This window comes from Neolamprologus brichardi, chromosome 11 (assembly GCF_056152115.1).
Source record: "Neolamprologus brichardi isolate AB-2024 chromosome 11, ASM5615211v1, whole genome shotgun sequence".
NCBI lineage: Eukaryota > Metazoa > Chordata > Actinopteri > Cichliformes > Cichlidae > Neolamprologus > Neolamprologus brichardi.
In genome coordinates this window covers 13,793,377-13,809,020 of record NC_142114.1, presented here as the reverse complement: position 1 = coordinate 13,809,020, position 15,644 = coordinate 13,793,377, and the positions used below count along the sequence as shown (strand labels likewise).

Here is a 15,644-nt window from a genome sequence, read left to right as displayed (position 1 = left end):
TCATAGCTTTTGGCCTGGGACTCCTAGCAGGCAATTCACACAGCAAATTTTCTTTTTCTGCGTTTAAGTATGGAGAGGCAATGAATCTCTCGCAGTGCTCCTTTTTGTGTGTGTCTTTTTGTGGACTATATGCTACCAGACCCACGGCCACGCTGGTGAAATTCTCTCAGCACAATCTATGAACATAAAAATGTAATACAGCAACAAAAATTACACATTTATACAGCTTTTAATTTTAGTTTATATGTGTTCAGTGCATTCACAGGCTAATTAATTTAATGGTAAAATAATCCTTTTATATAGCTTATATTGTTTTTTCTCATTTTTGAAAATCTAATTCATTTCATTTTATGGCTGATGCTCTTAATAATTTTCATTTATTGAGGTAAAATCAATAAGCTCTCTAGAGTTGCTTATTGTGGGCATATAGGGGGGGAAAAAAACCCAAAACGCATCTGAGTCCAATCAATGTAAAATTTTATTTCAATAAAAATATTGTGCTCAATTATAGTCCAAATCCATATAAAAATAAATGTGCACTGTGTCTTCTACCAGCCTACTTTAACAGTCCATACAGGCAACAAAAAAAGAAAAAAAAAAGCTTTGCTTATTTCGCTTTAACTTACCTCATCTATTAAAAATTTCCACCCTGACGCCCTAAACTAGAGCACAACCGTCTGAGTTACAAATACCAAAGTCGAAACATTTCAATAACTCAGGTTTTGCAGGTCGATTGTTGTGAGTGTTTCTGAGAAGAGGTCGAAAGTCTCGCAGGGTAAAGGCAGGGGACTTTGAGCTGATTCTGACAAACTCGGTGAGAAAGAGGGCGAGGATGAGAAAACTTGGAAATCCCGAAATGAGGCGTCCAGGTCCGGGGAATCGTCATTGTTCGGGCCTATTGTGGACACGCAGATGGGCACAATGGCTGACGGGTTTGAAAAATGTTTCAGATTTTTCTCATTGCTGCTCAGAGGGGTAACAGTTGGGCTTTGGCTCTCCCCATTGTGTGCGTTCTGACAGTGTTGTGAAGTCAAGGTATTCTGGTGGAAATACCTCTCCCTCTCAAAGAGCGTCCCGGCGGCGCTGCCCTCTGTAGCCTGCTCCAACTCGTCCTCCGGCCCGTCGTCCAGGCAGGCGTATTTCCCCTCGCTGTCCCTGTTCTCCTTGCTGTGAGTCTGCCTCTTGTGCTTCATCCGCCTGTTCTGAAACCACACTTTCACCTGCTTCTCCGTTAAATCCAGCAAAGCAGCTATTTCCACTCGCCTCGGTCTGCACAGGTATTTGTTAAAATGAAACTCCTTCTCCAGCTCCAGAAGTTGGGTGTTGGTGTACGCAGTCCTCAGCCTCCTTGATGACCCTCCATCGCCAGCACCACTCTCTGGTGTATCAGGTGAACCTAAAATAAATAAACAATTTAAAGAAATTATTAATAGAAAATCCACTGCAAATATAATAATTTAAAACATTCGTAACAGGGGTGTGTTTGGAGGGAAGAAAAAGCGCTATGGGGTGAAACTTGTGGCAAGCAAACACCAGGACTGGGAAGATTTATGGGCCCCAGGCAGAATATGATGGGTCTGCGTGGACAAGACAGGACGGAGGGTGAAGATTAATGAACATGCCAGCTGCTGGCCCGTGTAAGAATAATCTATCACTCTCCATTACTGTCAAACATTAGCACTCTTACACTGCATCACAAGTCAGTGCGTTACTTGATGAGATTAAGAATACTTAAATCAAAATCCTAGACTGGCTCACAAGGGACGCCCACGCTGCACAAGGCCCCAGGATGGAGCTACTTGCAGAGGGAGAATCCGCAGACAATAAGGAGCCTTTTTTACATGGAGGTTATTAATCATCATGTCTTGCCTTGGGGGGAGAAGTAGAGTGGCGAGGAGTCATCCGTCGTCGCAGCAGGAGCAGGAGCAGGAGCAGAAGAAGATGAAGAAGCAGAAGCAGCCTGGTTCCTCTTGATGCTTTTTTTCTCCTTCATCCACGGGTACTCCGGGGGTAGGGACACAGCCTGTAGCGGGCTGAAGCCCTTCTGAGCCTGCTTGGAGCGGCTGTGGCGTGGGTGGACGCTCGGGTTCAGGCCGGGGATGGTCTGCTCAAAAGGAGGAGGAATCAGTGTCGACTGTGAAAGCGCTGAGCTCTTGATTGATGAACTTTGAAATGCATCACCGACAGGGTTAGTGAAAGATGTCAGGCACTCAGCGAGCGACGGCTGGCTGTTGATAAAACCACTTTCTCGCCCAAATTCGTAATTCATCTCCTCCTGCTTGTCTCGGAAAGCTCGCGGGTATTCAGAGGAGAGAAGAATTATAAAGACAAAATATATCTCTCTATATATAAATATATGTTTGCGAGGTTTATTTTGATAAACTACTTAACTGGTTATAGTCATAGGGAGACCTCTGCCATAAACTATTGCTTTCAGGAGGACATGGTCGGAATTAGACCGTGCTGCTTGTCACATGATTGGATCTGCCCAATGACAATTTGGGTTTTTTATCAAAAGAAGCCACTGTCCCCTATGATTGATCGAGAAAGTCTGAGAGGTAACGCCTCATTCCGGGGGTAGGGGTTGCTTTATTTACACATTTTTTTCCCTCCTCTTCTCAGTTTGTCCACCACTGCCTAAACCCCCCTCCCACCTTACAGCACCCCGAAAATGCACCACAAAGTCGTGCACGTCTGCCACGGGAGCGCGCGCCCGTGCGAGCCTGCAGTTCACGAGTGTTTATGGGCATTTATTTCCAGCATGGCGCGCCGCAAATCATTGCAGCAGTCACATTTGTGCCTCATAATACGAAGACGCCCACAGTCGTTATCTCTAGCCGAGACGTTAATCTTGAGAGTTTCTTGAGGATTGACTAGAAAAGGAAAGGAAATGAAAGGAAAGGAAAGGAAAGGAAAGGAAAGGAAAGGAAAGGAAAGCACCAGACACAGCAACATGTCCTCCCCTCCCCCACCGCCCAGACTACAGAGAGAGAGAAAAGAGACAAATTAATTTTCATATTTTAGTCTGATTTTGCATCAATTACATTTTAATCCCCGAATTATTTAACCTTTGATTGGTTAGATTTAAAGTCTAAATAAAAATGTGATGTATAAATTATCTGAAGTGTGTTTGTGTGTCTGTGTCAAGGTAAGAAAGCAGCTTGGTAATTTAACGTGCATTTGTCACCGTTTTACAGTTTATTGCTCCCTTCCCCTCGTCCAATTTCGTTCATTTTATATCACCTATTGGGATAATGTTGACCTTAGCCGGCATCCATACATTTCAGCATTATTGGTTATAACATAGGGGAGAGCAGAAATGATTTGCCACTGCGCTGTGAAGCTTAGGAAAGGTGGGGATCTGATGGCTGTTTATTGCTCAGGCTCTAAACAAAGAGCCCTGGTAGCCCGTGCGTGATCAATCTTTCTCGCCAAAAGGTCTGACAGCTCCTTGCCCTAAGAACACATTTAAACCATCTAACACTCCCTTGGATCATATGTGGCCAGGAAGAGGACGACCTCTCTGTGAGCTGCAGGATGAGTTTTCAATTTAGAAAGGTCGGGATTTCTTTAAAAGCAGGGATGAGACGCATGGGCTTTGCGCACAAAGCTTTTTGCTCTGTTATTTGATAATAAACGATAAATCCAGACGAAATTCTGACCCCCTCACTTTTTTGATCTCAGAAAGGACATTTCTGGCATATAAAGAAAGAAGAGAAGACTTGACTGGGTGGATGGTATAGAAACGAAAACGGAGCAGCTTCTTCTTTCTTTCTTTCTTTTCTTTTCTTTTTCTTTTTTTTGCATAGGATCAATTGTTTGCTGAGGTGAGTGGGTGTTGGCATTCAGCAGAAATCCCATTCACTACTATACCTATCTCTCTGGCAGGAACCATGTAGACAAAGTCTTTGTGTGGCCTGTTTTCTGGAATAATTCTGCTTTTACGCATAGAAGTGATTTTATATATCCTCATAGCGTAAAACGGTTTATTATTGTTTGTAAAAATGCGTCCTGAATATGAGACATGAGATCTTGTAGAAAGAATAAAATCATAAAACATACTTTAACACGTCTTTACTAAAAGGAAACTAAATTAAACTTCGGTGACTTAGAAATAAATTTAAGAAGTTACAAAAATTAAACGAATTCGACGTAATGGCGGTTAATTCTCTTTCTGAAAATAGCTGCCTAATAATACCTGTCTGAATAAATCACGTCATTCTGCCATTTTTTATTTATTTTTTTTAATTTGCACATCATAATTTTAAAGCACTTAAAGACGCTGTTTACTTATTCTGACACATTTTTTTGGAAACGAAAGAACAGCGCCCTGTTCAAAATATAACCCCCAGCAATATTTGATCATATTATAAATACTGAGAGCTGAAAACGTGAATATATTTCACATTTCGTACTGCTACAAAATTTGAATCGATGCTGTTATCCGTGTACAGATCTTTGACGACCTGAAGTCGTTTTTGTTTTGTTTTTTTTATTCTATGTTGCTTGTCCTGAACGGCAGACGAGAAGAGGATGATCCGTGGACGTGAACTGGAGTGGCACGTTTCCCGTCTGTTCTGAAACAACGAGAGACATCTGGAAGGCAAGGGGGCGAAACACTAATGCGTTGTTTTAAAGGAGATATATTTCATTCAGCACATATTCTGTTTTCAGACAGATACCGTGATATTAAATGTATTAAAAAATAGAAATTTTTAGTAGCTGTAAAATTACAGCGTGTCCATGTGCTTTTGTTTTGGATTTTATTTTATTTATTTTTTAAGCGTGAAAAATATGTTTAATAAATATAATAACGGTATAATCATGTGTGTAAAATAAAGGTGATTTGGAATGGTGGAGAGGCTTGAGTGTTTGCTGCATCTTTTTGTCGTTTGCGCTGCATCATATCACAGCAAGCTCTCCCTGCGAGAGGACACTTAAAACGAAATTGCATGGGTGCATTCAAGGCGCACAGTAGCTATAATACTCTGGAAAACACATTTAGGGTTGAGCCTGTGTGTGTGTGTGTGTGTGTGTGTGTGTGTGTGTGTGTGTGTGTGTGTGTGTGTCCTGGAAACAAAGCAGCGTTCACGACGACAGCATTTTCATATTACGCTTTTATTTATTGAGCCGCCTGGATTCATGGGAAGATTTGACAGATACTCCAGGCGCACTATAGGCCTGCAAATCAAACATTATTTTTCCCTCTAAGTCGACAAGTGAAAATAAATAAATAAATGAAATCTCATAAAATTCCATTTTTGGTGATGAAAGCAAATGAATAAATGGCGTTCATGAATAAAGCTGGTCGTATATATACATATATATATACGACCAGCTTTATTCATATATATATATATATATATATATATATATATATATATATATATATATATATATATATAAGGTTTGAAGCATTTCCTGTGCTTCCCAGTAAGATGACACCTCTCCCACCTATAACCCACTTTTAGGAGACAGCCAGCCTGTCTGTCAGTCCTCTCCCTGTTTGACTCAAGTGGGCTATCTCTGCCTAATCACACCCGTGAAAGGAAAAATGTACACGAGGCAGGTTTTGATGCAAACTGATGTGAGACTGCTGAGAACAAATGGCCGATAAGCATAAACTTTAAGTGAAAGAGTCTTTCCCCTGAAGACTGGATAAATCTGAGGTTTTTTTTCTATGGTTCCCCTCAGAGGTCAATCCATTATATCTGCAAAATGTTTGGGCTTCTGCTAACCCAGACACATATTACAAAGTTAACCTCACTTTCCGCATTCTCTTTGGGATTTGTCCAAAACAACAGGCTACTGGCACTGAGGATAAGTGGATGGAACAGATTCCCATGTGCTCACGACTTTACTCCTCTGAACTTCTATTCCAGATTTGGCTTACAGCCTCCTCTGCCACTACTGGTGTCATGAGGTTTGATGTATAGGGGTCACCAAAGGTCACGGCAAACAACGTCAAAGGAACTTTGTTTTTCTGCAGCAGGACTCCCGGCATGGCTGTTTGCACTGACGCTATCCAGCCTAACATTCATGAGGATCAGACCGGAACCTTGGGCCATTTGCACGCAACAGTGTTTTCTTGTGTCTTAAGGAGAGTTCACAGATGCCATAACAGCACAGTAAGACAACATATGTATAATGTTTATGTTTTTGAATTTGTCCTCAAAGTATCCCTTCTTCCTCCTCACAAACTGATAAAGACACATACTGATCTACACATGGATGACCGTTTCAGGTGACAGAGGGAGAAATGGAGGAACTGTAGTGAAAGAAGAGGAGCCTACTCACGGTTTTTCAGGACCTCAAGTCTATCATGAGACATAAGCTAACGGCTATGCTCCTGAGACAAACTTAATCATGTGGCAGTAATCATGATCAGTGGAGCATTTTGGTGTAAATTATTTGTAGGCATGTGAGTGCAGGAATAAAGGGGGAGGTCACAGAAAAAATCAAATGTGAGTTTTCCCCTGCTCAGTAGTGCTATTTATCCATCTAGATTATTTTGGTGTGAGCTACAGAGATGCCCGCCTTCTTTTGAACATAATGGAACTAAATGCTACTCACAGACATCTCCAGGGATCGATCCTGAACAGAGGTTTGTGGTGCGGATGGTGCCACAGGATCTAAACATGAGATTGATTTGCATGATTGAATGATTTTGAACACTACAGGGCACTTAGTTCCATTACATTCAAGAGCATCCCACACCAACACAAGCTAGCACAGTTGAGGAAATAATACGCAAATTAGATGTTGGGGCAAACTGCTTCTCTATACAAATAAATGGCATGATGACAGATGATCGAGATTTTTCTTACATATATTATCTAAAGCATCCTAGTACTACTGCTAAATGACAAAATAAAAATATGTAGGCTTGATTTTGAGTGTAACCAGCCTTTTACTCTCATTTTTGTTGCTGGATTCATTAGATAACCCCTTCATATTTGCTATATTTTTCTCAAACCAGACAAAACACGTCAAAATTGATGAATAACAAAGTCCGTTTTTAACTATATAACAATTTTTAAAGCATGATATGAAATCATCATAAATGAAGCTGAAACATGGGTTAGATATTTATATTTATGTACACGATATGAAGTAGAGGTCTGAAATCGGTGGGGAGTGGTGTTTAGTCGCATCATCATGAACGCATCATCCTTTTTGAGCACTGCTCTTCAGATTAGCCGCTGCCTCCACCTGCTGGTGGTCAGAGAGCAGCAGCATTCACCAAAGCATGGAGCTTCAACGCCATCACCAGCACAGTGTTTGACCCCGTTTATTTGTTTAAGTGTAAATTAAAATAGTCACCTTTACCAGAAAAAAAATCTGTTTGGTCATTCAATGTTATTTTTTATAAACGGTCATTTTTATTGGCAGATTACTCAGTTTGTCAGACATGCTGCAATAGTGTGTCTGCTGTAGTGACAAAACAACAAGCGGATGCTTTTTTGACCGAGACGGTCTAATTGTTGGTGGGCGGCTGTAAAGTAATTAGACGTTCACCCCCCCCCCCCCCCCCCCCCCCGGTGTGTGTGCGTGTGTGTGTGCGCGCGCAAATGGACAAATATTAGGCTACATATCTGACTATTTGCCCTAGCCTCTGCATGCTTTGCTGTTTTCGCACCTTATAAACAGCTGAGGTTGGCTGTGGTTTATTGCGGGGGGGGGGGGGGGGGGGGGGGGGGGGCATATAGCGAGACGATCAAAGGCCCACAGTATCCTGCAGACAAATAGGGAAAATAAAATCACTACAATGGAACAATAATCTCTTTTAACTTTCTCTTAGATACAGGTAGGCCTCTGCTGTTTGCAGTCTAACGCGTTTATTTTGTTTTTCCTTTTTCTTTCTTTCTTTTTTTAAGGATTTAAGGATTAAGGACAATTTACGTAATTGTGACCGTTTTACAGCTTTGTAATAAATATTCAGTTTAATAAGCAGAGAAGGACTATTATCAAATGCTGACCATATTTTAAAGATTTCTCGCTCGTCCTTAAGAGTAGCTTTTTTCATTGCAATACATAGATAATTATTAAAATACAAATTTATACCAGCAGGCTTTGACAGAAGACTTTTATGAGTTAGAGAGAGAGAGAGCGAGAGAGAGAGAATGGCTAACTTGGCAAACCTTAGCTTGGGAAGTTTCGGTGGTTCATTTGGGTTGTTTGCGCCATAAAGCTCGATGGTTACAGCCCAGAACTTGTAGTAAAAGTCTATTTTTATCGTTTTCTTCCTGTAATAAAATATTCCCCCACTTCATTTAATTTGTATATAACAGAAGCAAAAGCTTTAACTTCAAAAAAGAAAAAAGAAAAGATAAAAAAGGATTTGAAAACATTTCACGATCGAAACAAAGGAGCATTTAAAAACAAAATCCTCTAGCACCATTTAGGAATTTAAATGTTGATTTACATTTGTGTATTATTGTTGGGAGAAATTAAATACAAAAATGACATCACATTACTACTTTTCTTAAATGCTACACAAACTACACTTTATTTTAGGTTAAATCAAGAACGATGAGGTATTTTCCGTGTGCGCAGTATGTTCACAAATGCATCAAAATCTTACTATTAAAAAAACAATATCAAGTTACCAAAACAATAACTTAAATAATGCAAATAGGTAGCTGAAAGACATTCAGGTAGTCAACAGATCCATGCAAATAACAAATGGCCTAAGGTAGCTATCTGTGTGCGGCAGTACAACACATCTAAGTTCTCATAAAACACTTGTTCCTCTCGATATTATAAGAAAAAAAAACACCCAGCATTGTTTCAACAGCACTAACTTTACAACAACATGTGTTACAGGAACATTAAGGACAGACACCAGTTTTCCCTTTCAACCCCTCACCCCTCCCCTCCCAACCAGGCTCTAATCCCAGGTCTGTCCAAGAAAAAACAAAGAAAAAATGAAAACAGTTAACTGTCTCTTCGCCGGTCTTTGTTTTCTTTCTTCATCTTCATCCTGCGGTTCTGAAACCAGATTTTTACCTGTCTCTCGGTCAAATTCAACAGTCTCGCTATCTCGTATCTACGATCCCGGGGAAGGTACATGTTAAACAGAAACTCCTTTTCCAGTTCGAGGATTTGATGCTTTGTATACGGGCAACGTTTTTTTCTGGTGGGCTTTGCGTGAAGCCAGTTGGATGACGGGTTATCTGGAAACCATGAGACAAGAGAGTTAACGCTATCGAGATAAGTGTAAAATTAACAAAACAAAACAAAAATAAAACAAGTCCTGCTTATTCATTTTACGCACAGTATGACCTTTTTCTTTAGAGACATTCTTTTTGTCTGCAGAGAGGCAATTTTGAGGTTTTTCTCTGGCAACATTTCTGCCAAATTTGGAAAAATGCGCAGAATCTGACGTGAATATTAGGGTCATAGTCACCTTATTTATTATTTTATTTATTTATTTATTTTGGATATGATGTTAATCAGCTAGGAGACCGCTATGTCTCCGTACCTTTGAAACAATGCACTATTATGATAGCGTCATACGCGTTTTCAAGACGATACAAGCCAATGGCATTCAAAACAATTCCTCCACATTCCCGAAAAATTAAACCCTTTTTCTTATGCTATCTAAATGTTTACATCGAGTGACAATAATAAAAATCCAAAACTGCATTGCTTACTTGGATCCACCTCCCTTTTCCCCTCTACTGACGGATTCTCTACAGCGGCTTTAGACGCAGTTTCGCAGGGAATCTCCACAAGAGACGCACCGTTTTCAGTGTCAGACAAAAGATGCGTGTGCGTCTCCAAAGTCGTGCATTCCGCAGTCCCAATCAGGGGTTCCGGTTTTATCTCATAGTGCATGCCTGTCGATGGTAATCCCGTCAAACACAGGGACGCAGAGACCGGATCCAGCGCCCAAGAGCGCGTAAACATGCCATCGCTGTCCCCACTCGCGTAAGGATGATGTATATATGTCGGAGCGGCCGTGTTTGGAGTGTGGGCCGAGATGGCACTCCAAGAGCCACCAAAAATAGAAGATTTCGCCTGCAATGGGCAAGACTCCTGTCCGCCATATTCGGTGACCACCGCCTGCTCCACCCCTGCGGCTGACGAGGAATACCTCGGTGCCATATCTTCCTGCTCGGGAAGAATGCGCGAGTCAATGTAATAACTGGTCCCCAAAGTCGACATTGCAAAGACGCAAAGTCAGAAAACGGCACTCTACAGTCCTGCGGCGTTTTGAAAAAAACGTTTCATTGCATGATAAGCTGCTGCTGTCGTGCGCCAGCTAGAAACTCAATGCGTCCAGTAAGTTGAACCTTGCCCAAGACTGGATAGGGCGCCCCAAACACGTGACCGTGGGACAGAACAATAAATAATAAATCAGCCTAGCGCTCGGCTAAATGGCCACCATTTTCCCCCACCATATTTTAATAGCAAATCCCCGCGCTTTTATTGGGAACTATTTCGTTTATAAGCAATAAACGTTATGATTTTTGTCAAGAGAGGGTATGTTAGTGTAATTAAATCTAGCTGTAAATAGGGACGGGGGTAATAATCCTTTAAAGTATCCATATATATATATATATATATATATATATATATATATATATATATATATATATATATATATATATATATATATATATATATATATATATATATATTCATAAAAAAGCATCATAGGGTTATTTACCCCCCATCAAAAAAACAGACTGTAATACTTTAATGACCTCTATAAAACTTCTAATATGTACAAAAATGAGGCTCGTGGTAGCGGCAGATAAAATATGTCAAGATTTTACTTTTTTTATATATACAAAAGCAGCAAACACGTCATTAAAGAATCACCAGGCTTTGGAAGATTTAAACATTCTGGGACAGTTTCCAAAACGCACATAGTTGCGTCTGCGTGTCTGTGGGTCCACTTTGAAGGCAATCTAAAACGGAAAGTGGGATGAGGTTATTTGGGTGCCATATACCAGGCCCCTTTTATCACGGGCAATTGGGTTGTTTTTCTTAAGGTTACAACCTGGCTGTCTAAGCTAAATATCACCAATAAAGCTCAGCCTTTGTGTCCTTTCTCTGGCTCAGGCAGACGCATCCGGCATTTCGAGGCAACTGGCAGACTGCAATGATCATAACCGAGGCCTTGTCTGTCCTTTCCCCCTCTCCAGGACGCATACCACTGCGAATTCTTTCATATTCCTGCTTCCAACACTGCTCCTTTTACACACATGTACTCACAATCATACAGAGTGGTGACCTTAAAATTATGGACGTGGTTAAAACTTGGTGTTTCTTTTTATTATTTTTTAATTCCCAAAGTGTAGTCATGTGGACTTGGCTTTATAACCAAAAAGAAGAAAAAAAGTGGTCTATCCCCTTTGCGCAAAGCCATAAAACACATTATTGCACTTTTTGGAATAATACATTTTATGCCTCTGAAGCAGTGTGCGCCGAGCAATTAATAAATGCAATTAGTAATTAAGAGCGATTCACTTTTCATGATGCGAAGAGTTTTACTGAGGTAATCAAGGCAGTTTTGTGTTGTGGGAGAAATAATATAGCCCAACAACATGAGACTACCTAAACCACTCCACAGCCCGCTCTCCTCTTCTGGGGTTTTTGATTTCTTTTCTTTCTTTCTTTTTAAGTGTGAAATTTTGCTTAACTCTAGCCTGTTTTATTACTAGTAACAATTTTAGAAATTTCCAAAGGCGCAGAACTCAGTGCACAGACAGTTAGCAACCACAAATTGATATCATGCACCAAAACGGCTTTACAGCCCCCCATTTGGAGCTGCTTTTCGTCAAATTAGTCCGAGTGCGTTATTGCTTAGGCGTCTAGATTATGAATTTTACTATTTAAAAAGTTGAATGCAAGAAACCCTAACGTAATAACAATTTCAGATAGTTCAGAAAATCGCAATCAAAGGAGTCACTGTTACTCCACGCTTTGTGTGGCACATTTAAATGTAATGTCAAGGACAAAAACAACGACGTAACAGGCATCTGCCGAAGGCCTATGAAGAACGTCAAAGTGTAAAAAAAAAGACAATTTAAAGTACAAAGAGCACAAATGCATTTGCGCTGTACCGGTGCCAGCTTTAAAATTTAAACAACCCGCAGCTCCTGCTCTGGTTTTGTGAATGAAATAAGAAGGCTGCAGTTGCATGGATGGGTTTTATTCATTTGACCAGCAAAATGTGCAAATATTAATCAAATCTCTGGGCTTCTTTAGCACTCACACAAAGACCTACATGTAACTGGAACACAAGTTTCCCCAAGGGTTAGTCCAGCATGCAAATTCCAATGGTTCACTCAGGTTGAATAAAGAATATGTACAAGCCTGAAGCTCTGAAACATTGTGGTCACATTCAGAGCATTCAGCTGATCAGCGTTACAAATGTAACTATTTATAAATACAAACACGACAAAATAAACCAGACATGAAAACAAAAATCATTCAAAAAAGACCAACAATCAATAAGTTAGCAGTAGGATCCTATTTTCATTCTCACAGTTGGGTGTGGGGTCTGCACAGGCGTCCTTGGCATAGATGAAGGAGGGCGCCAAAGACGCACAGTCTCATGAGAAACTGAAGCTGCTGGAAAGCTCTCGGATCCTGTTTTCCCGGCTCATTTTTTTCAGTTTCATCCTCCTGTTTTGGAACCAGATTTTGACTTGCCTGTCAGTGAGGTGGACGCTACGGCTGATCTCCAGACGGCGCTCTCTAGTCAAGTACATGTTGAAGAGAAACTCCTTCTCCAGCTCCAGAGTCTGGTGCTTGGTGTAGGGGCAACGCTTCTTTCGACCACTCTTAGCTGTGAGCCAATTAGCCGTACTTTCCATCTTTCCATCCCCTACAATGAAAATTAGCAAAATATTAGGCAACAGGTGTGACAAACGTCATATTGATTAGAAATCGTGAACGGATAACATTACATAAACAAAACATGCCAGTGCCCACACATGAAAATGTTCACTCAAATAATTCATCAACTATACGTATTTATTGCAAATGTTTGCACTTGCAACTGTTAGTAAAAGTATATATGTCCGCGTACAATGTCAGCTATTTGAGATCTAAATGATCGGCACTTGGATTTTACGCACAAATATCCGAGTGACTGTAAAGCTGCAGATCAGTATCTTACCAGAAACTGATAGTAGCAGTGTAGTGTATATATATATATATATATATATATATATATATATATATATATATATATATATATATAGATATATAGATATATATATATATAGATATAGATATATATATATATATATATATATATAGATATATATATATATATATATATATATATATATATATATATATATATATATATATATATATATATATATATAATTAAGGTGTGTCTTAAATAACAGTTAATCATATTAATAACAGTTAATCATATTATTAACAGTTGAAATAAATACACGAGGCCTGTTTTAATATTCACAGCCAAAACATCGTATCACTGTTTTTTTGTTTTTGTTTTTTGGGGCGTTGGGGGATTTTTAGTTTTAGGTTTTTTTTCCTTCGAGAGAGACAATAGGTCTGCATCTCTGCTCTAAATAAGCCAAGTTTAATTTTGCTTCCTGTCTGATAAACTTCTAAGTGCCTGACAGTTCCCCAAAAGCACCAATCTTCCTCGCGTATTTTTGCGGTCAGAAATCTTACGTTTTAAAGCAATGATCGCATCTCCTATTTTTTTAGTCATATTTCTGCAGCTAATGCCAGCTCTTCACCTTTTACGAGCTTTTCTGGACACTCCGTACTGCATGTCTCAGTTGGTTCGGGGGAGGACGAGCCTTCCGAGGAGAGGCGGCTGTCCTCTCCTCTGGCCGGGGCGCAGGGCGCAGGGACAGGCGCCTCCTCGTGGCCCTCTCCATGCTCCGACTCCGCAGAGGCAGCCGGCGGCTGGGAGGCTTGGCTGTCCAAACGGGCAGGTCGTTGCAGAGTGAAGTGATTCATGTTTGGCTGGACATCGTGATAGAGCCTGGAGGACGTGTATGTCTGAGACAGGCGGAAGTAGCCGGGGACTGGCACCGTGTTGCCGCTACCCGGGCAGGATGCGCTCGAGTAGGATATGTCATCTACTGTCGCTCCTTTAGGACATTTATCAGACTCATAAAGGCAGTAAGCGCTCTCCTCTTTTATACTCGGCGAGAATGAACACTGAGCCATATGCTGGGCGCTGGGCTGATCCACCCGACAGGATCTCGACGTTTCCAGCCACGTTTCCATTCCTTGAACATACGAAGCAGCAGAGGGGATCACGCTTTGGGTCGTTGGCTCGTTGCGCTTACCGATCCCCGTGAAACAAGAGCCACCGGAGAGTCCATATGAATATTCCGACGCCGGTGGCAAATACACGCTGTTACTTTGGTAATACGAACCGCTGTCGGTTCTCACGTTGATTAAGGAGTCCACAAAAAAGGAATTTCCAGCTTGGTTGTTGGGGCATGACATCGCTGTGGTATAATTTGACGGTGGATGAAGATAGCCCTTTCTGGCTGACATTTCTTGTGCAAAACATTGCTGAATAATTACTGATACTCACGCTTCTCACTGTAGCCTGTAGCCAATTAAAACACCAGGCGACTACAGACTCCTCCCAGTCCCGATCAGGCATCTCCACTGTGTCATATATTTTGTTTTAGGCTAAGTAAAGAGAAACTTTGAGGGGGGAAAGTGGTGTATCAAATGGGTTTAAGTAAAATCTTTAAATCTCCTTAAACTCTTGCACCTATAAGCCTCGAGGTGCCTGCCTTAAGTTTAGCACAACAACTGCTATTTGAAAACTCAGTTGTTGAAAGCTGTCCCTAACCATTATGTACAATGCATAGCTTTATGGCCAGTTTTACAGCACTGTAAAATGAGGGGTTCTAGAGGTGCCTCTGAGAATCTCAGGATGCGTCGAGGATCCAAAATGTGTGTGACTCTTTGGTCCAGGGACTCTTAAGCTTTCTTGTGCTCATCTGATTGTTAATATTATTGGCCAGAACCTTTTAAAAATTTCTCATGGACTGTCCAATAGCAGAGTGGACAGCTGCTCAACTTTGTCGCATTCATGCCAAAACTTCAGGTCACGTTTTGGTGTGAATATTATGGATTAAAATGTCACGACAAGGCAACTTTTATTGCAGATGCTCTGCTGAGCATTTATAAGGGCAGCGAGCAGGAACACTGAAGTAAAGGCGCCACAGTTGAACAATGCCCTGGAGCTGCATTTGCGTAATCGTCGCCTAATAGTGGCAATACTGCAAGGAAGGTAGTTTCTTATTTAACAGATTGGAACTTGTTAATTCTACTGTTATGTTCGCCACCGCTGGGATGCCGTATTTTCTCACCTATTTATTCCTTGCTTCTTCAGAAACACCAAGGTCCATATGCACATACTCCACTTTTTATTAGCCTAATTTTAAGCTTAGTGTCATATATATATATATATATGGAGAGAGAGAGAGATGCTGTTAAGTATTACGTATTTAAAATAAAAGAATAAATAAAAAAAATGTATAAAGATATTTCACTTCTCAGGAAACAACAAGTACTACTTTAAAAAAAAAAGTGCTCCAGTAACCTCACACGGATCATATCCCAGTCGGCCGGCCAAGCAAGCAAATCGAGGATCTTAGTTAATTTTTATT

The 15,644-nt window shown here is 40.7% G+C and overlaps 3 protein-coding genes across 5 annotated transcripts; all 3 read right to left on the bottom strand.

Moving 5' to 3' along the window:
• Positions 1-472: 472 nt before the first annotated feature.
• On the bottom strand, positions 473-2,395 carry hoxa2b (homeobox A2b). Of its 2 annotated transcripts, XM_035912366.2 has the most exons (3): positions 2,186-2,395; positions 1,870-2,104; positions 473-1,396 (listed from the first exon to the last, which is right to left on the bottom strand). In XM_035912366.2, exons 1-3 carry the CDS (start codon positions 2,267-2,269, stop codon positions 708-710), a joined length of 1,008 nt encoding a protein of 335 aa, XP_035768259.2. In that variant the 5' UTR covers positions 2,270-2,395; the 3' UTR covers positions 473-707. The 2 variants fall into 2 exon arrangements, with proteins under 2 accessions (XP_035768259.2, XP_035768258.2); XM_035912365.2 differs by having other exon boundaries at positions 1,870-2,395.
• Positions 2,396-8,477: 6,082 nt separating this feature from the next.
• hoxa9b (homeobox A9b) lies at positions 8,478-10,482 on the bottom strand. The gene is made up of 2 exons (XM_006801401.2): positions 9,657-10,482; positions 8,478-9,176 (listed from the first exon to the last, which is right to left on the bottom strand). The coding sequence occupies exons 1-2, from the start codon at positions 10,168-10,170 to the stop codon at positions 8,938-8,940; spliced, it is 753 nt and encodes a 250-aa protein (XP_006801464.1). The 5' UTR covers positions 10,171-10,482; the 3' UTR covers positions 8,478-8,937.
• hoxa10b (homeobox A10b) lies at positions 9,056-14,516 on the bottom strand. Of its 2 annotated transcripts, XR_004843974.2 has the most exons (3): positions 13,740-14,516; positions 12,503-12,844; positions 9,056-9,176 (listed from the first exon to the last, which is right to left on the bottom strand). XR_004843974.2 is itself a non-coding variant. In XM_006801402.3 (2 exons), the coding sequence occupies exons 1-2, from the start codon at positions 14,512-14,514 to the stop codon at positions 12,570-12,572; spliced, it is 1,050 nt and encodes a 349-aa protein (XP_006801465.1). In that variant the 5' UTR covers positions 14,515-14,516; the 3' UTR covers positions 12,160-12,569. The 2 variants fall into 2 exon arrangements, 1 of the variants encoding a protein (XP_006801465.1); XM_006801402.3 differs by lacking the exon at positions 9,056-9,176 and having other exon boundaries at positions 12,160-12,844.
• Positions 14,517-15,644: the final 1,128 nt, after the last annotated feature.